The 20588-nt window shown below is 39.9% G+C and overlaps 1 protein-coding gene across 2 annotated transcripts in view; it reads left to right on the top strand.

The window, feature by feature from the left end:
• Positions 1 to 11508, top strand: part of LRRC1 (leucine rich repeat containing 1) — a 130438-nt gene extending 118930 nt beyond the window's left edge. For both annotated transcript variants that reach the window (XM_033217474.1, XM_033217475.1), the window contains 4 exons: positions 1234 to 1349; positions 6831 to 7003; positions 7947 to 8083; positions 10097 to 11508. In XM_033217474.1, the coding sequence (XP_033073365.1) occupies positions 1234 to 1349; positions 6831 to 7003; positions 7947 to 8083; positions 10097 to 10255 (585 nt within the window). In that variant the 3' untranslated portion in view covers positions 10256 to 11508. The remainder of the gene's footprint in view (positions 1 to 1233; positions 1350 to 6830; positions 7004 to 7946; positions 8084 to 10096) is intronic.
• The last annotated feature ends 9080 nt before the right edge of the window (positions 11509 to 20588 follow it).

A 20588-nucleotide genomic window follows, 5' to 3' on the forward strand; every position in this document is an offset into this window, starting at 1 on the left:
ACATTATTTTGAAATCTTGATATTTTTAAGGAAGGAAATAAAAAGATTATGTATGAAGGTAATTATGTAGCCATTCACAAATATGCGTTCTGCTTTTGAGGATATTATATACATATATTAAACACATGTATAAATAGAAAAGGGCAGAAGATATATTCAGATATCATTAACCATTCAAGTCTTGTGCTCTTTCTCAAGTGGGAGGCTCTGGAGCAGTATTTTTCCATGTGTTGGAGAGACATCAATAGGTTCCTTCATGAGCCTTTCCTAGCAGTTGCCCTTAGTCAGGAGAGTGAGTACAAAAAGAATGTAGTACTTTATGGAGTCCTGCAGAATGTTGTGTCTGGGATGGAGCTATTTTTCTGCCCTCTTGATTCAGTTTCCCTGACTGTAAAAACCACCACCAATCAAGAGAATCGTTGGATTTTTTGTATGTGTTTATGTTCCTTTCTGAAGACCAGACTCATACAAAACTCAGTTACCTTTAAATTGCTTACTTTTAAAAAATGGTAATCAAATTTGGTGTGGATGGAGGTGTTGATTTGTGTGCCTTTACGAGCAGGCCATGGCTAAAGAAATGGATGTATAGATTTACTCAGTGCACTTTTTGTGAAGATACTGCTGATTTTACATCCATCAAAAAAAGTGAATTTACCACATTAATTTGTGAATGATCAAAAGCTAATAAAAGATGTATGGTGGAAATTAATGTACTGTATAATCTGTAAGATACCCCTCTTTTTTGGGGGGAAAAAAAAACTGAAACACTGAGAGTACTGAAGTTAATATAATGGGCAAGTCTTGAATTGTGTGTGTATCAGGATCACCTTTGGCCTAACTTTTGAAACTACAATTGTTAAACTTGCATATTACCACATAGTATTTTTCTGGATTGTATAGTTTGGCTAACATATTTAACAGATACAGTTGGGTTAGATATCAGCAGTGGAAAATGATTTCTTCTTTAGAATAAAATTTTTAAACTGTATCATTGATTTTCTTGATTTAATTTAGAACATGTACATCTAATGTTTCGCAGAGATTTTTATGAACATATGGGGCTGTGTTTTGTATGATTTAAATTAATGATTGTTGGTCATCAGTGAGACCAGTGAGCTTTGTGGTATAAGTTTATGCATCCTTTTTATACTGTTTGGTAAACAAGGTACTCTAATCCTACTCCATCTCCCCTAGAAAACTGGAAAAAAAGATGTATTTCCTTTCTCACCATAGATTGGCGGGTGCTGCAGCCTCACTGTGTTCTGTGTGCGTGACAATAGACTAACTCGGATACCTGCAGAGATGTCACAGGCAACAGAACTTCATGTCCTGGATGTGGCAGGGAACAGGTAAGCCTGTTGTATGCTTTGCTTGAGGGAAACAAATATACATACATCCCAATCTTTGCATGCATCTTCAAATTTTTGTCTTTGCTTTATCTTACAGAATATGATCCCAATTTTTCAAATGACCTAGGCCTCAGGGAGTTCTTCATATGGGGGCTAGAGTACTTGAGCCCAATGGAGCAGAGAAGGTCAGGGGAAACCTGAGCATGGGTTAAAGTGTCAGTGGACACATTCGTAGAAATGCTTCCCGGAATGACGGTACAGTGATGCCAGGGAAAGAGCACTGAACTGAAAATGGGGAGACTTGGGTTATGGCTTAGCTCTTCTAAGTAGCTTTTGTAAGTCATCATGGGCTTCAGAGTTTCCTCACCTGCAAAGTGAGCACAAACGAGTTCGAACTCAGTTTTAACCAGGGGACCTTGACATACTGACTCTGAACCCCCTGAAAATACAAACAGAATTGTGTATTTAGGGAAGTGTTTATAGCTAATGTCAGAATGTCCAAATGATTCATAATACAAAAAAAGTTCAGAGCTGCCAGACTAGTATTTTCAGGGTCACAGCATCACCATTTCTCAAGTTCCAGAGCAGAGGTCATGTTGGACTGAGCGCCATTTTCTAGAATATGCCTGTTCATCATCTTTGTGGAACACATTTGTTTCCGTCATTCCGAGCTAATTTCAGCGCCCTAAATGTCATATGCGCCTTCTCAGAAACAGGCTGTTCTTTCTATTGGGGGACCCTCTTCTCTGGCTCCTTGACTCTCTTCTTCATCACTCAAGCTTTATTTTCTCGAGGGAGCCTTCTTTCTGAGTCCGCATTTGGGGAAATTCCCCTGCCATGGCAGTCACAGTACCATATGAGAATTGCCTGTTTTCATATGGGTAACCCTTCTAAGCCTGAAGTTACCTAAAGCTAGATATTCTTCTGGTTTCTGTGTCATTGTATCACTTGTCAGATGCAATGACAGAGTGCCTGGCACATAACAGATGCCATTTTCAGTGGAACAAAAATGTTAATAGTTTTACAGGTCACTGCAGGATGGCTTATATCATAGGCTTCCTAGCCAAAAGGAATTAAAAATTGCTTTTGAGTGTAATATAGTTAGGAGAAAAAGGTTCAACTGCTTGGGGGAAGATGATCAATGATCTTAAATGGTAAAGGCCAGCAGTCTAAGGAGGCTGTCTCCTGAGTGCTGATTAGCTGATCATTTTGGTCAGGCACAGGTCACCATTTTTTATTCTTGCTAATGGATTATAGACAGCAGGGCTAAATAAACAGCAGTTCTTAGCTGGAATCTAGAGGTGAGTTATAGCCTCAGGCAATGCTCACCTTTTCAAAGTTAATGCTTTCAGGACATCTTGATAGATTCTTAAGACCACTAACTGGTTGCCGGAAACCCAGGATTAAATTGAGTTGAACCTCGGATTTCTGCTGAACTAAGCAGAACTAAGGCATGAGCCTTTACAGCTTGAGGAGGGTACTTCTTTCCTGATCTTTATCCTCTACCAGTAGAAACTCAGTGAGTCAACATTCACTGGTTCTTGCCACACTACTGAGCATGAATTTGCATCAATTCTTGAGCAGAAAGATGCCTGTGATGCCGAAAAACTGTTTTTACATGAATGAAGGCCCCATTTCTCCAGTTCTCAGAAAAAGAGAAAATTAAATTTTTATTATGCTTGGGCTGGGATGGAGAAAACCCAGTTAAAAAGTCGAGTTACATAGCTGTCATTTGAGTCAGTTAAGTGTGTCATTTAGTCCATGCATACGTATATAGATTCATAACCAAATTTTAAGCCTATTAAAATATTTAATCACTGCTTATTAAAAGTATCAGTATAGAAACTAATTTTTTTTAAAAGGGCTACCTGGTCAGCCTTTTAGCTTGCAGAAATGTCGTACCGTAGGAAATCATACTAAATCGTATTAAATGTAACAGAAGCTTCTGCCTCTTCTTTCAAGTATATGAAAATAACACATGGCAGCAGGAAACGTACACTGTGAGTTTCTAGAAACTTTCTTTTGCAGTTTGGTAGGATAAATTATAGCAAGGATGACTATAACCTGTCACTTGGAAACTAAGTATTAAACCTTCTGTGACAGTAAAGAAAATGTCTTATATCATCAGTTACTCGAGCACAAAACACAAAATTCTTTAATACTTCGACTCTCTCCCATAGGAATATCCATCAAGTGTGCAAAACTGGGCATTTGAGGATTTTCCTTACTTGCAATATTAGTAGTACTGAATATTAGAAACAATGGTTGTCAATTGGGAAATAGGAAATAGCTTATACTTTTTAATTTTGTATTATGTGTGTATTACCCAGTCCAAAGAATTAAAAATATTAAAAGACAAACAACAGCATACTGTTGTGGAATACTAAGCAGTCAAAGAATGAGATATTTCTCTGTGCATTGACACGGAAAGAGACCCAAGATACTGAGTGAAAAGGGAAAATGTTGAGCAGTATATGGAGCTCTCACTTTGGTGGGGTTTTTTCCTTAAAAAAGAAAAATAAAATCACTTATTTGTGCATTGTACCCAAATACTAATAGTAGTTCCCCTAGATGAGACTTGAAGGTATAGGGAGTTTTCATTTTAGATATTTTAGTATTGTTTAATTTTTTGCCAGTTATGTTCTCAATTTATATATATTTTTAAACATTTTTGAAAAGTTTGTTTAAAACTAAAAATTCTAGTAGAAAGTAACAGAAAGAGGAAACATGACATTGTAAGGCGTATTCAGTCAGTGGTGAAGTTAATATTAATCAGTAGGCCATGGTTAGATATTAAATAAATTTGAGAAAGCAGTTGTTATAGTAGTTCACAGGCATGGAAGGTCACTTGGGGCTGGGTTGGTAATGGATATAACTGGAGACAAGAGGCTTACAGTTTGGTCATTCATTTGCTTTAGTTCTTGTACCATTGGTGTGAATAGTAACCACAAGTTTTTTATTTCTGGGCGCATGTGGTCCTAAATAGAACACGGAGATGCCTACGGGCTGTGGTTTCTTGTGTGTTGATTCTATTTATTCTATAGTGTACAGAAGGTACCAGAATAAACCAAAAATGTATTATTAGCTCCTTTGGAAAGCAGGAATGTATTTCTCATCGATTTTCTGACTTGTAGCTGGGGTGGTTTACCCAAGAGAGACAGAAAAGCATGTGTGTGTGTGTTTTTCCCCAGGCTATAGTGAGTTAGAGGATTAGCCAGCCTGCAGAATCTCTGTGGGCAGACTGTTCAGGGAACAGGGTGTTTTTTTCTTTTGGACACCACTGGCAACGCTTCTGTCCGCAAGACAGTGGGCAGCTCATGTGTGGTGTGGACTCAGTCAGTAGCAGCCACATTCAAGCTGGCACTTTGATTCTTTGCAGCAAAACTGGTGTTTCAGGCAACTCGTTAATCTGAGTGGAAATATGTTGATAAGATTTGTTGTTGTAGAGTCTAGTAATTTATATAGCTTTGGTCATATGGTTTGTCATCCTTAGAAACTGTTATTTATTAGTATTATTGATGCTCTTTTTAGCCTCTTATTTATACTTTTGCTTTAACATTCAGCTGGCTTCTAGTCTGAGAAGTTACAATGACCACGTTTGAGTATCTGTGTTTTGTGCCAGTTTTCAAGTCTTGATTTTTTTCTTTCTGTTCTCAAGAGTAAGACAGGTACAGATGCTGACTGTAAGTGTCTTGCCCAAGACTTGAAACTTTAAACATTCTAGTGGGTGTTAGCTTGCTTCCTCTTTTAAAAGATATAGGAGAAAAATTTTAAATAAATTATATTTTGTTCAATAAAATGAAAGAGGTTGATGTACTTGAAACTTTAACAGTGTATAATGCCTATTTAAAAAATCCTTGTCACAGTACCTGGCAAATACATGTTTTTAACTTTCTTGCATTTGAGTTTATATGTATGTAACATTCTTTGGATAAAAAGAGAAAGAATTTTTGTATAAGCAGAAAATATTTCAGTTCTATCCCTTAAAGAACAAATATCTCCGAGTAAGAAGAAATGTAATTGTGAATCTGCTGTTCCCTGAGGTTCCCTCAGGTGTCCTTCTCTAACTGTGAGCATATGGTGGCACCGGGTGGATTCTAGGATTTAAAAATATGTATTTCTCACCCCATACTGCTCTCATTAATGAAATGTTATAATGTACAATTCATAGTCTTTTCAGGAGTACTTTAACATAAGCAGTTCTCGTGGATACACTGGCTTAAGAACCTCACTCCCACTTAAGTTACAGTTTCACAGTACTTCCTCAGTATTGCACACAACACATAAGCATGAGATGGACTCAGCCTTTACTGGACTAATTGTTAAGGAAAAGAAAATATTTTCTTATCTTTGAAACTAACACAGAAATCTTGCAAAATGTATTGTTACTGTGAAAAGTTTGTTAATAATGCTTTTGTTGTTAATACTGTCCATGCACTCTTTGATTTTTTTTTTTTACTTCTTTTATTAAAGTAATTTAACCAGTTTATGCCTACCTTTTCCTGTGATTAGTTTTGTGTTACTGGAATACAGCTTCTTTTCATATCTTTAGAGAGTTCTAGTTTATTTCCCGTAAGTTCTGTCAATTGAAATGGTATGTGCATCTGAGAATTCACTGTTAGTCTTTTGGTAAGATGTATAGGTAGATTTCCTGCTAATGTTAACTGGAAATAGGTGTACATATGATTTCTGGCAGTGGTCTTTACTAAATAGATTCTACGGGTTGCAGCCAATCTGTGAAGTCTTTGTGCAGACATAAAAATAAAACTAATCTTTAGGTGTTACATTATAACATTTAAAGTACTTTCATACGTACTACCTCATTTGAAACTGAAATAATCTGATATAGATATTAATTGTCACCTAGGACTCTGAGAAGTAGGAGCTTCTAGAAACTGAGAGATAAAGGTTTAGAAGGGAATACCTGAAATAATCTCCCTAGAGAAAGTAGATGGAGTCCATACAAAATGGGGTTTAATCTTCATTTTGGCTGCAACTTAAATGCTTTGACACCCCAGGCACCTCCTTCCTCTTGGCCTGATTCATCAGGTGCTCCTGGAAACAGGTAATCCCGCAGCTTCAAAACCAGCCCTGTCAGTGAGGCTGTTGCCATCAGACGTAAAGAACCTCCTCTGGGTCCTTCCAAAATCACCTTGACTTTTTTTCTCTCTTTACATTGAAACCTAGTACAAGACCCTAAAAATGTGTCCTACAATTTTCTCTCTCTCTTTTTTTTTTTTTTGGCCCTATAATCTGGAGGTTCTCATGGGAGAAGTGAGAGCAGGAAAGGGAAGCACAGGAACCTACTGAAGAATCCACTTGCAAAGAGTGTCAAGTGTCTTAAAAACATAACATCGTTTTTACATTTTGAAACCAATCTCAGGAAGCTGTTTTTAATTTTTCCTCATTTTATGGGTAGGGATTGATTTGATTGGAAAATTTGAGGTTGTAATGTCTCTTTTTTAAAAAAAAAAAAAATAGGTTGCTGCATCTACCTTTATCCCTGACTGCCTTGAAGTTGAAGGCTCTGTGGCTATCTGACAACCAGTCCCAGCCCCTGCTTACATTCCAGACAGACACAGACTACACCACGGGAGAGAAGATTTTAACCTGCGTCTTACTTCCTCAGCTGCCTTCTGAACCTACTTGTCAAGGTGAATTTAATTTAAGGACAGTATTCACAGGGCCACGAGATTGAGTAGGACCTAATGTCTGTCCATAAGGCCTCTTACTCCTTGATGTGATTGTGTTATATCCAGTCTGCACCTAGAGCCGGCTCGGGTGAGGCCACTGTGGGACTCTTCTGGAAAGGTTACCCTACATCCTTGCAGAAGGGCCGCTCATATCTATTTATCATGTTTGAAATTCCATAAGCAGTTTTTTGGTTTTGAATTATAGCTAAGGCTGAAAATACAATACTTCTAAAAGTGGTAACAGAGTCTCTTAAAATCCAAACTGATAGTTCAGAGGATTAGTATTAACACCACTGACATACTGTTTTTAAGCCATTGAATTATTTTGAGTCATTGTATCTTTGTTTTGTAAACTGTGTGGTTAAACAAAAACTCCACATTAACATCAAAATGCTATCATAAACCCTTTGCTGAGAGCTGGGTTTGGTGGAGGAGAACCGGAGTACCCTGGGGGAATGGGAGCCCAAGTGGGAGGACTTTAAGACCCTGGGGGAAAACGTGGTAGAGTGTGTTACTGAGGAAAGTACTAGTGTCCAACATGTGCGGCCACATCACTGTCAGGACAGTTTTGAAGTTGCATAAAATAAGTATTTAAAAAGGGACTCTAAATTATGACATTCTGTGATGAAATATTAAACATTAGCAGATATTTTATATGATCTCAAATAGAATTATACATCATTAAAAAAGAAGGGCAACCTTGCCCCAGGCCTTTTCCTTTTTGTTTTTGAATTTTGTGTGTGTTTGTGTTTTAAAGCCAAACTTGCCACAGAAGGCCGCCCTTCTTTCTGGTGTTCTACCCCTGGTCCTCCGTATAGATTCTGCCTTGTCAGCTGCAAAGTTCATGGCTTTTACTGGTCACATGAACCACAGTTCCCTGCTGATGTGGTCTTTGTCATTGCAGAGAATCTGCCTCGCTGTGGGGCGCTGGAGAACTTGGTAAATGATGTCTCTGATGAAGCCTGGAACGAGCGTGCTGTCAACAGAGTCAGTGCAATCCGATTTGTGGAGGATGAGAAAGATGAAGAAGACAATGAGACGGTATGGAAATGCAGATTCTTTGCCTCTGTGGAAGTTCAAAATTAAAAGATTGAGAATGGCACCTAATAAGGATATTCTTTATTTTCAATTAGTATGTTCTCTGCCTTGCCTTCAGCATTTAAGAATTTTTTTAGAAGACAAAACTAGGTAATTCTAGGTGCTCAGTCACAAAAGGTAAATGAGGCAAATGGAACTCTTTTTTTTTTTTTTTTTTTTGAGACAGAGTCTCCCTCTGTCACCCAGGCTGGAGTGCAGTGGAGTGATCTCAGCTTACTGCAACCTCCACCTCTTGGGTTCAAGCCATCTCCCCACCTCAGCCTCGCAGGTAACTTCTGCCTCCCGGGTTCAAGCGATTCTCCTGCCTCAGCCTCCTTAGTAGCTGGGATTATAGGCACCCACCACCACACCCAGCTAATTTTTTGTATTTTTAGTAGAGACAGGATGTTACCACGTTGATCAGGCTGGTTATTGAACTCCTGACCTCAAGTGATCCACCCATGTTGGCCTCCCAAAGTGCTGGGATTACAGGCACCTGCCACCATGCCCCCTCTAATTTTTGTATTTTTTGTAGAGATGGCATTTTACCATGTTGTCCAGGGTCTACAGTTCCTGGACTCAAGTGACCTACCCACCTTAGCCTCCCAAAGTGCTGGGACTACAGGCGTGAGCCACTGTGCCCGGCCTCTTATTGTTGTGTTGTGCTGCTTTTATGGTGCTTCTTTTTATTTGTGATAGTTTTCCCTCCCACTGAAACTTTTTTTTTTAAATTGTTCCCAGTGAATGCTGTCTCTTCCCATGTTGACTCCATTTACTTGCCATGATTTGACTTAGTGCCAGACCTCTGTGCCTTCTTCATGTAACCAGCTCACCTTAGTCTTCTTGTAGAGGGCTTATGATCTTAGTTGGATTAGTTAACAAGTTTTTGTTCAGAAATTGGAAAATACCAGTCACCCTTACTTTCATCTGTACTTGAAAATCTCTCTCAGACATCCAGCATCTCCAGGTGTTGGTGACAAGTCTTGACATTCTTCCTAGCAGTTGACTTTGGCTTCTTAAATTCCTTAAACTAATTGAGATTTTTCTTAAGCAGAGCTTAGAGGGAGTACTTGCAGCCCCCAAAACAAAGGCAGTTTTAAAATTTTTGCCTACAGTCTTTGTTATTCCAGTTGTCACCAAATGGGATTTTAGGCCTATACAATCGTAAAGGGCAAAACGCAAATTAGGGATGACAAAATCACTCACTGTCAATGATTCTTTAATACTCACCTCAAGACTTGTTAGAGTGTGATTATCACCAGTTACTTCATTGCCTCTTCCAGTATTTTGTTAAGCTAGTTTGGTTCCCCCTAAAGCACTTGGATAGGCCGTTTAAAAGATGTACACGCTGTTTTATGAGCTAAAGATCATGTAGCATATTAAATAATATTTTAAAAATTACTCATACCCTGTTACTTAACTTCCAGTCTTTATTAGAAGAGTGTGAACTTTCATCAGTAGGTCATAGAAATAGTACACACAGCAGCAGAATAAGAAAAGGAAATATTTCCCTCTTGATTTCCTTTTTCTTGCATGCCTCAAGGGTTGAAAAAAAGCCAGAATCACTTTGGGTAATAGTAGAACATTATAGTGACTTTAATTTAGGATTTTTTATTTACTCTTTTATCTTTTTCTTTCCCCACACCCTATAATTATATCCTAAATTTTAAAATAATGTTCTTGCTGCTTATGGAGATTTTTATTTTATAGTAATTCATATTTTTATAAGTTTTTTTTATTCTAAAAGTAATCCTTCTATTGTAACTAGGTAAGTTATATGGAACACTTTCTCTTTCCCTTAACTACCAGTGAGCAGTTGATAAATGCACATACCTCCAAAGAAAGCTTTTCCACCCACTTTAACTCAGAATTTCTAAGAAGGTAACATTTGTATTGGAATGCGAATGCCTTGAAGCTGCATGTTTTGAAAAAGTAGTGGAATAAAACCAAAACACTCACTCCACTGTTTGTTTTTAGAGAACACTTCTAAGGCGAGCCACTCCACACCCAGGGGAGTTAAAGCACATGAAAAAGACAGTGGAGAATTTACGGAATGACATGAATGCTGCTAAAGGACTGGACTCAAACAAAAACGAGGTCAATCATGCCATTGACCGAGTGACCACTTCTGTGTAGAGTTTCACCTCCAAGTTTTACCTCCTGTGTCTTCCTCTGCTGTCCAGACGTTCCTGTCTGCTTCCGGGGAGCCTCACGTGCTCCTTGTCTTAGCTAACCAGCCCCTGCGCGCCATCTTCCCGTGGAGTGTGGGGAAGCTGCTGTCTCCCAGGAAGTGCCTTACTCATCCCGCAACCAGTCAGCCACCAGTGGTCTCCCGGCGTGATTTTTTTTTTTAATTTCAGTTGTTTGTAATAAGTAGAATACACTACTGTAAACATACGACTTTTGTTTTTGTCTTATGTTGGGATAAGGGAGAACAGAAAGGGGAATTTTTATCCTACTCCCTTCCATCAAGTGCTGGGACATTTTGAATCCCCCAGGTTCCCTTGGACCTACTGATGAGAGATAGTTTTATGTATGGGGAAAAATGGATACTTTTTAAACCTTTTTTGGCAGCTCAGATGGTGTAAATTTTAAAATTTTGTATAGGTATTTCGTAACAAAAATATGTATTTCTTTTTTGTTATTTTATCTTGAAGACGGTACATATTTTAGTATTTGTGCAGAGAAACAAGTTCTAAAGTATTTGTTTTTATTTGTACCATCCACTTGTGCCTTAATGTATCCTGTGTCATGTCCAATCAGTTGTAAACAATGGCATCTTTGAACATTGAGATGAGAATAGGAATGTGGTATTTTAAAGCAGTGTTGTATTTTAATCAGTTAATCTACCTGGCGGATTTGTTTTTAACCAAAAAGATGAATTATCAATGATTTGTAATTGTATTGGTTGATTTTTTTTGAAAAGATAAACCAAAGGATTTGACTGCTAATATTTTGTTCCTTACACTTTAACTTTTTCTGAATAAGTCTCTCATAATGAGCGCAGTGTCAGACTGCACCTACTCTGATGGTATGTGCCATTTGTAAAATAAAATAGAGCAGAAAAGCACAAAAAGAGAAAACTGGTTCAGACATTCAGTGGGCAAATAAATTATGTACTGCAAAAGAATGGTTTTTATTCAAGAAAGCTTTAAAAGTTTTATATCCAGATATACAACCACAATAAAGCAAAATAACCTATCAAAATAGAAATGTTGCTATCTTTATAAGTGCAATTTTATTTGTAAATAGAGTTTGAATCAAAGTATCAAAATACTGCTTCAAGATTTAATTTTAAATCTGCTAATTTAAGGGATATTGGGAAAAGTTTTGGTGTGTTTCTGTTGATTTCTTTTTTGTATGCTGTGATAAAAGAGAAATGAAAAGTGCCAGTCACTGTGTGGTGTCTAGGAAAATTATATATATATTTTTTTCTCCAAGAAAAAATTCATCCTGGACATTGGCCATACAGCTTTTAAAAATTATTACTTTGTATGTTCAAGCGATAGCAGGTAGCCAAATTCTTTGACAGTGTGCTCTGGTCTATTAAATAATTAAATTACCCATCAGTTGTGAGTGACCTCCTGTGGGACTTGCATTCACACCGGGCAGAGCCCAGAATTGCCTTTGACTCTGGCTAGTAATTTTGGGTTGTGGCAATCTGGCCAAGTGGATTCCTTAGAACCCGTCTTCAACCAACCAAATACAATACTTTCTTTTACTTCTATATATTTACTTATTGGGTTCACTTAGCTTTTTTGGCTGTGTGTATGTAAATATGTGTGTATTTTAAAAACTATTTATGGAGCTGAAAGTACGTAACATGTAAGTGAGTTTCGGCTGGTCAGTTTTATACCTTGCTCCCTAATCTGTGCATAGCAATTTTCTTTTCTCTATTTTAAGGTTTTTTGACATCCTCTATTTTGTTTTAAGCTTATAAAGATGATGCCACTAACTCATGGGCTGATTATATATAAGCAAATTGTTTTATTTAATGGGAATTGTCTTGATGTGGAAGAACAAGTAGAACTTGCATGGCATGTTTTGTTTGTTTTCATATAAAGCCCATCCTTTACTACTCAGTTCATCATGGCTTTTCTGGACTGGAGGTGGACAGAATGGTGTGTGTGTGCTTACATTTTCCTAGGAAATGTCACGCACCTAGTTTATTTCCTTTGGCCTGTCTCCTTTAGTTCATTTTCACTTGGTTTGCTTTTTGTTTTCATTTGGGGGCTTTTGTTTGTTTCCCCTCTTCCTTTGAGAGGGAAATGTCACTTTCATCTTAATCTTTTATGCTGGGGACCCTGCAGTGCTCTTGAACTTCAGGGTTCTGGAACCAAACTGAAGCTTCACAGTGGAAACAGCATCAACCAGACAGTTCTGCCCTGAGAACATGCCAAGCCGTTTCCAAGAAGGCCCCTCTCGTAGTTAGAAGAAAAACTTGATTATGTGAAAGGATACCTTTCTCTGTCCCCTCCCCCATCCCCATCGAGCCCTTCCTTTAGGAAAGGGAGGAGTACAGTATATGGCTGGCTGTTTGTCTTGTGGGAGTGACAGGTGAAAGCAGGAAAGGAGGTTAGTATGACCTATTCACCCACTTGTATTTTTTTCCCCATAGCTAGTTATTTCTTCTTTTTAGCAAGAAAATAATGCCTCAGTGGGTAAAATAGCCAACAAAAAAAAAAAAAAAAAAAGGAGACGAAGTGGAAATACAGTCATTGATAATGAAAAGAGGGATTGGTAAGAAATCATAAAACATTTGCCTGGATATTGTCTTTTTTCTGCAGAGTTTGGAGGAATGGTCGTGAGTGACCCAATCTTTCTGTCTAAAAACATACTAGCTGGCTGTCAATGAGGTGAGCAGGCAAGGTGGGATCACTAACACCAGCCTCTCACAGCAGCACTTCTGCCATCTCCTGAGAAATCTACCACACCCAACAAGACATGCTTAGTGAATGGGGTGAAGGCTGGGAAAATTCTGTGTCTGAGAGTTACTCTGAACAGCCAGTCCTGCTCTGGTGAAAATGACTGACGCTTGGTTGACCACAGTGGCTCACAGCTGTAATGCCAGCACTTTGGGAGTCTGAGGCGGGCGGATCACAAGGTCAGGAGTTCAAGACCAGCCTGGCCAACATGGTGAAAACCTGTCTCTACTAAAAATACAAAAAATTAGCCTGGCCTGGTGGTGCGCACCTGTAATCCGAGCTACTCAGGAGGCTGAGGCAGGAGAATTGCTTGAACCTGGGAGGCAGAAGTTGCAGTGAGCCCAGATCGTGCCACTGCACTCCAGCCTGGGCGACAGAGCAAGACTGTCTTAGAGAAAAAAAGAAAGAAAATGAGTAAAGCTCTGCTCTGGGAATGCTGCTGGTGTGTGGCAAGGCTGCAGCAGCACTCTCAAGGGACTGCATTGCAGCTGCTTATTAATAGAAGGCGATTAGGGACATTGCCACTCAGTGACATCCATGGGGAGTTGAAATCTCACTTCACCATTATTGTTGTCTTACCTCATCCAATTTTCCAAAGAGCCAATTAAACGTAACTTTATCATGGAAAATTCAAAACATACAAAAGTAGAATAATCACTGACCCTCCTATAGCTATCACTTAACTTCAATAATTAGAAACACAAGACTAAGGCATTTATAAGGAACCAAATGTGTTATGCTTGTATTTAAAATATATATTATGTTTTAAAATACATCTATAAGAAAGTGCACAATGAAGCATTTTTTTTTACGCTCTAGAAAAGCAAGCAAATGTGTTTTTTAAAACTGCTTTGGATTTACAATTTTTGAGTCAACATGCCAGTGGAATCATGCATATGGATATAGGTCTGAATCCCAGCGTGCCACGTAGGTTTGGACAAACTGTTTAACCTCTCTGGGCCTCAGGTCCTTCATCTCTAAAACGGGGCAGTAATACTCCTTTCAGGCTTAGAGTGAGGATTAAGTGGGATACATAAAACATATGCTCTCAGGAAGTGAGTGGCTGCTGTTTTTACAGGTCTTGCTGTTTTTGTTGTTACAGTAGTGTTATTAGCAGCTCTGCAATTCCTGCCACCAAGCCAACAGTGTGTCATCAGATGGGTAGTGTTCTCAGGAATGAGGACACACACTAGTTCTGATGGAGAAAACTTTATTTGAAAACTGTTTTGCCTGTGGTTTTATATATAGACTCCTGCATTATGTAATGGATGGTGGAGATATTAATTTGTCCTGTGTGCGTGCTTAATGGTAGGTCTAGCAATGGTCTCATGGTAACCACTTCACTTTAACCAGACTTACTAACTAGCTGTCCTTAAGGTAAAACTAGATCCTGCCAAGAAACCATGAGACAGCTAGTTGAGAACAGGGTCTCCTTTTCCAGAAAATGTCCCCCTCTTTGTCATAACCTTGGTTTTCTAGGTTCAGGTCTCTGGTGCTCATTTTGCCTTGTCTCTATTTCACCCTGGATTTTCATAACATCTCCTTTTTTACCTCTTGCTTTGTTCTGTCTCCTTTCTCTCAATGGAGGCTTTCATGTATCAGGAGGGACGAGTCAATTTAAGACATGGATCATCCAGGGAGAAAAACCTGCTGAAACAAATAAATTAGTGCAGCCTGACGTGGGGCATGTAGAGAACACTCCCATCTTGTTGGAGTGGTTTCCTTTTTTAAAAAGCAGACAGCTGGTGGGAAAAGGAAACCAGAAGAACCTGATCTGTTACTTGTATTCAGTGGGCTGTGTGGAAGATTGGAGACGAGGTTTTGTGTCTGGCAGTTGGCCTGGCAGTTGGCCAGAAGGATAGTGTAACTTTAAACTCCGAGAGTGGGCAGTCATTGTGACAAGCATGGATTTTAGCCAAGGGCTCTTGAGTTCTGACTGGACAAGAACCTGACTGGGTCAATCCTCTAAGTTTTTTTTTTTTTCTTTCTTTCTTTTGAGACAGAGTCTTGCTCTGTCACCCAGGCTGAAGTGCAGTGTAATCTCAGCTCACTGCAACCTCCGCCTCCTAGGTTCAAATGATTCTCCTGCCTCAGCCTCCCAAGTAGCTGGAATTACAGGGGCACGCCACCATGCCTGGCTAATTGTTGTATTTTTAGTAGACACAGGGTTTTGCCATGTTGCCTAGGCTGGTCTCGAAACCCTGGCCTCAAGTGATCCACCCACCTCAGCCTCCTAAAGTGCTGGGATTACAGGCGTGAGCCACTGTGCCCGGCCCCAAGTTCCTTTTGCAGCATCAACAATTAACTTCTAAACAAGAAATGAACTGCCCTTTTTTACAGTAAGATACTACTACGAACTACAGCAGCCATTCACTGAGTACTTAACTATGTGCCCTACACTGACCTAGCTGAACACAGCCTCAGCTTTCCAGAATACCACCATGAGGTAGGTGGTCCTTTGTGCAAAGCAGATAATTAAGACTCAAATAATTTTAGGAATGTGCCCAAGATCAAACAGTAAGGGACAAAATCAGAATTCAAATTCACATCTCCATTGACATTTCAATCACCCCTTTATTTTACTTTGCTCCCCCCCTCAGCCAAAGCACTATAACCTGTAATTACATTTAGATTCGTATTTATCATAATGAGATGGTTCCACTTTTTGTCAAAATTACGTAGGCCTAATTTATAGACAAAGACTGGCATGGAACTGAGTGAAATGTAGTGAAATTGATGCAGAATTGGGCCTTCATTTGTGTCTAGTGGTTGCAAACACTGTGATTCTGCATTCTCTAACCCAGGGTTCCCCAACCTGTACCCCGGGGCCAGGTACCAGTTCTTGGCCTGTTAGGAACTGGGCCGCACAGCAGGAGGTGAGCAGTGGGCCAGTGAGCATTACCACTTGAGCTCCGCCTCCTGGCAGATCAGCAGCAGCGTTAAATTCTAATAGGAGCACAAACCCTATTGTGAACTGCACATACAAGGGATCTAGGTTGCATGCTTGTTATGAAAATCTAATGCCTGATGATCTGTCAGTGTCTCCCATCATCCCCAGATGAGGCCATCGAGTTGCAGAAAAACAAGCTCAGGGCTCCCACTGATTCTACATTATGATAAGTTGTATAATTTTTATTATATATAATTAATATATAATATGTTAATATTATATATTATAATGTAATAACAATAGAAATAAAGTGCATGGTAAGTGTCATGGACTTAAATCATCCTGAAGCCATCCCCCCTCACTGGTCCGTGGAAAAATTATCTTCCATGAAACTGGTCCCTGGTGCCAAAAAAATTTGGAACCACTGCTCTAACCCTCCCACCACCTTCACTCACTTCCTGTATGTTGTCCTGGGCTGGCTAAGTGCTATGGAAATGTTCACGGGGGTCTTTGTTCTGCCATCTCGAACTATGTGCAAATCCTAAGAAACTTGGAAGATAAAGTATTTGGCTAGTGGGAAAAAAAAATTGATAACGTTTTCAACATTAACTGGAGTGACAGTTTGGTAATCAGCTCTCTGAGAAAGCTTCAGCATATTCCGAAAATTGGCAGTTAGCTCCAGAGTGAGCTAATTAGTTAGGAATGACTTTTAATACTCACTACCTTTAATAGCCTACCCTTGGAGAAAAGACAGATAATGAACACTTGGAAATCTATGGTGCTGCAATTTGACCTTCATGCCGTTTGGGGGAAATGAGAAAGATGACTCATAATTTATTATTTAAAGTCATCCTTTTATAATGTGTTGTTGTGAAAGATTTGACAAATAATGATTGCTCCTTTAGGAACTCTCATTTAATCAAAGAATCAGAAAACAGGAAGAATAGAAAACTTGTGTGACTAAGCAATGTTTAATCTTATTTGAAACTGGCTCCACCACCCTGGTGATAGGAAGAGAAGGTCCTATGGAGTCTTCCCATAGCAAGAAACCGGGCTTGTAACAGGGTGTAATAGAGTGACACCCCACACCTGATGCCCTGTAAATGCAGAGTCTGCAAATGCCTCTCTTTTGAGGCTTTCTCAAGGTAAGTCATAAATGAAGTCTTACTACTTTAAACAAGCTGCTTGCCAACAGTTGCCCAGGCACCCCATGGGACTGCACTTCACTGAGCATCTGAAGAAAGTATTCATTGGAAATGGGCTCTCCTGGGAGACTGTCTGGATCCCGAGTGTTTGGCGTTCATGTTCCCACACCTGGCTGCTGCTTCTTGCCCTTGCTTGGCTGTAGGTGTGAGTGCTTGTTTGTTTAAACCTCTGTCAGCACTGCTTGGAAAAACAAAACAACATGGTTACTTGTCTGGGCATTGAATGTTCTTCCTGAATTTTGGTCCTGCCCATTGGCCCAGAGGCGTAATGGGTGGGGCAAGTTTCGGGGTTAGTTTGGAAAGTTTCAAGAAGAAGCTATGGGCTGGGTCTGTTAGGTTGGGATTGCTCTTGGTTTTAATCCTTTCGGAATGTCTGAGGGTCAGGAGCATTGCCATTGATGGCTATGGGAGTTGTCAGGCTGTGACTCTCTTTCTCCCAGAGAATGCCAGAGGCACCCGGGAAGGCATTTGCCAGGGCTCTGACAGATGTAAAGTAAGCCTCATCCATGTTGTGTTCTCACCGGGACACCTGGAAGGTGTTCAGTGTAGAAAAGTCACGAGCTAGATGAGATACCAGCTTGATGTCAACTCCCTCCCCAACAATGGCTGCCTGTCTTCGTCTTGATGCCTGCCAGCAGGTAAAGGGGGTGTGCCCCTGGGACCTGGGTAGCAGCAGTCCTTGGGAAATCCAGGGTTTGTCACCTGTAGTCACTTGACCCTTGGTAAATTACCTAACCTTTTATTCCACATCTCAATGACACCAAATCCATGTAGCAGTTAAGTTGTTAGAAGAAATGATGTTGACAACCAAATGTGAAGCTCTGATATGGTTCCTTTCCGCTATCATAGCTACTGGCTCTTTAAAGAACTGGTACAATGTGAGGGGCAGAAAAACCACATCATGCAGTGATGTTGCTCAGTCAGGCATACAGGTAGAGAAGAGCTATCTCTATCCTTAGCTCCTTAGGTTTGTCCGGGGCTGCTCAGTGTGGCTGACCCTGTCTTGCTCACTCTCATGTAACCTGGCACCTACTGTAGTATCCTCTTCTTCTTGAAGGCTGTATTGTGCAGCAGCTTCCAAACTTGAGCATGCATTGGAACCCCCTGGTGGCAGTGTTAAAGCAGAATGCTGGACCCCATGCTCAGAATCTGATTCTGTAGGTCTGGTATGGGGCCTGAGAATTTGCACCTCTAATGTGTTCTTAGGTGCTGCTGCTGCTACTGGTCCAGGGAACATCCTTAGAGAACCACTGCTCTAGTGTGCTGGAAGGAGCAGGAGCTTTGGAGTTAAGCAGATTTAAATCCAGCTATGGCACTTACTTAATGTTGTGACCTTGAGAGATTTTTCTTAATTTCCCCAAGTCTTAGCGAACTCATCTGTAAAATGGGAATAATACTTCAAGACTTTCTAGAGAATTAGATGACAGAGCACATAGAAGGTTTTCAGCAATTACCACTCTTTTGCTATCCTGAAATGCATCGTATTTGCTCCATATGGGGAGTCACAAGAGCATCTGGTCTCCTTAGCCATGTGCTGACCTTTAGGCTCTTCTTGCTAATCTATACAAGCTAATAGGAGTAGAGGAAGTGCTAACAGAAGTAGAAAGCATACTTGCCTCTGGGTGAGTGCCTAAGGGGAAGACTGAAAATGCAGATGGCCGAGGTGGTTACAATATATTAACACTTCCTGACTTGCCTGGTGGCTTATCAGCCCACACACCATGGACTTTCAGTGAGCAGGGACAAAATCTGTGCCTGACATTCAGGTCACAAATATCCCAACCCACAATCTGTCCTTATACCTGGGCTTTTGGAAGAAATCTTCCAATCTTGGTATTTCAGACTGGGAAACACCCAAGCTCAGGATCTCCAACCTCATCTGTATTCTTCATGTAGCATGACAATCATTTTAGTGTCCTTAGGAAACAAGTTGCCTTATTCAACTGTTCCAAGGTTTCATGACTCTCTCCAAATGCATTATCCCCTTGTCACACTAAGGATGATCCTCAAAATAGGTAACTGGTATGGAAATATATGGTAATATATAGACCAATACACACATTTTAGAAACTCCCTTTTTTATCATATAAAGCAATATTATATGTATCATAAAACTACTTCTCTAGGGATCTGAGTAGTAGTTCTAATCATTTATGATATTGCATAATTATGCATATCATATATTCATAATTTTTGCATCTTTAGGGCTTATTTAATGTAGGTGGCTGCTATCTAAATGATGCCCTTCCCTGGGCCACCATTTGCTTTGGGAACAACATCAAACTTTTTTGATAGCATTCCTATTAAAATACTCAAGTCCAGGGGCCCTTAAACTATAACCCATTGCCTCTTTTTATAAATAAAGTTTTCTTGGAACATGACTATGTCCCTTTTTAAATGTGCAGGGACCAAATGGCACTCAAAGCCAAAAATATTGATTTGACCCTTTATTGACAGTTTGCAGGGGTTTCTGCCTCTAGTCAGTCAATAGGTGCAACCTGCTATCTTTTGCCACCAGAGAGCATTGGATGTGTCGCCTGGTTATCACAGCCAGACACCAGTCTGGACAAATGGGCAAAACTCAGAGAGCCTGTCTCTTGTTCCCTACCAACAGCAAGTCCTGCCCTGCCACTTGCTCTGCCAACACTGGGATGCTTTGCAACAAATGCCTGGGGCCACCCCCTTCTCAGGCTGCTCAGGAGCTGTAGCACACCCTCAACACTCTCTTGGGTCCCAATGCTATTATGTTTGGGGACCCTACTGTTATTTTACATTTCTGTTCAATTTTCTTAAAGGATGGGCTGTATGCCCGGCTAAGCAACATCATTGCATGATGTGTAGACTCCATGAATGAAACTATCTCGCATCCTGTAGGAAGAGATGCAATATTTTTTAAATGGCCAAGGCAGTACATTTAGATACTGAATGTCAGTCTTCTTTTATGGAGGAAATAAAGGCTTTCAGGAGTGAATTGCTAGTTTTTATTCCCTGCTACCCACACCCACAGAATGCCTTTGCTGGACTCTGTCCTCTCCCAGACCTCACTTCCTCATCACAGCTAGCTCTTCCAGCCACTCTCTGATCCTTTTTCTCTTAGAGTTTGCTCCATCGATGATCCATTTTATCCCATCTCAGCAGCTTCTATAAGCATGTTTAAATACCATTCTAAATGAGCAAAAAACCTTGATCACCTAGCTCAACAACCTAGAGCCACTACACTCAGCCCTGATAGGCATTGTTTCTAAATCTTTGTGACTACTTTTACTCAACTTTCATTGTCTCAAGTGTTTTCATTACAATGTTTGAATTAGGGATAGAAAATTGAATTGGCATATAGGAAAATTGTTTTTTGATTACTACGTGAAGACTTATTCTAAAGACCAATTTACTTTTTGCTTTACTTTTAACTTCTGAGTCCCTGAGAAATAGACTCTTAAGTCCCCTCCATC

This window comes from Trachypithecus francoisi, unplaced genomic scaffold, assembly GCF_009764315.1.
Source record: "Trachypithecus francoisi isolate TF-2019V2 unplaced genomic scaffold, Tfra_2.0 Lachesis_group10, whole genome shotgun sequence".
Lineage (NCBI taxonomy): Eukaryota > Metazoa > Chordata > Mammalia > Primates > Cercopithecidae > Trachypithecus > Trachypithecus francoisi.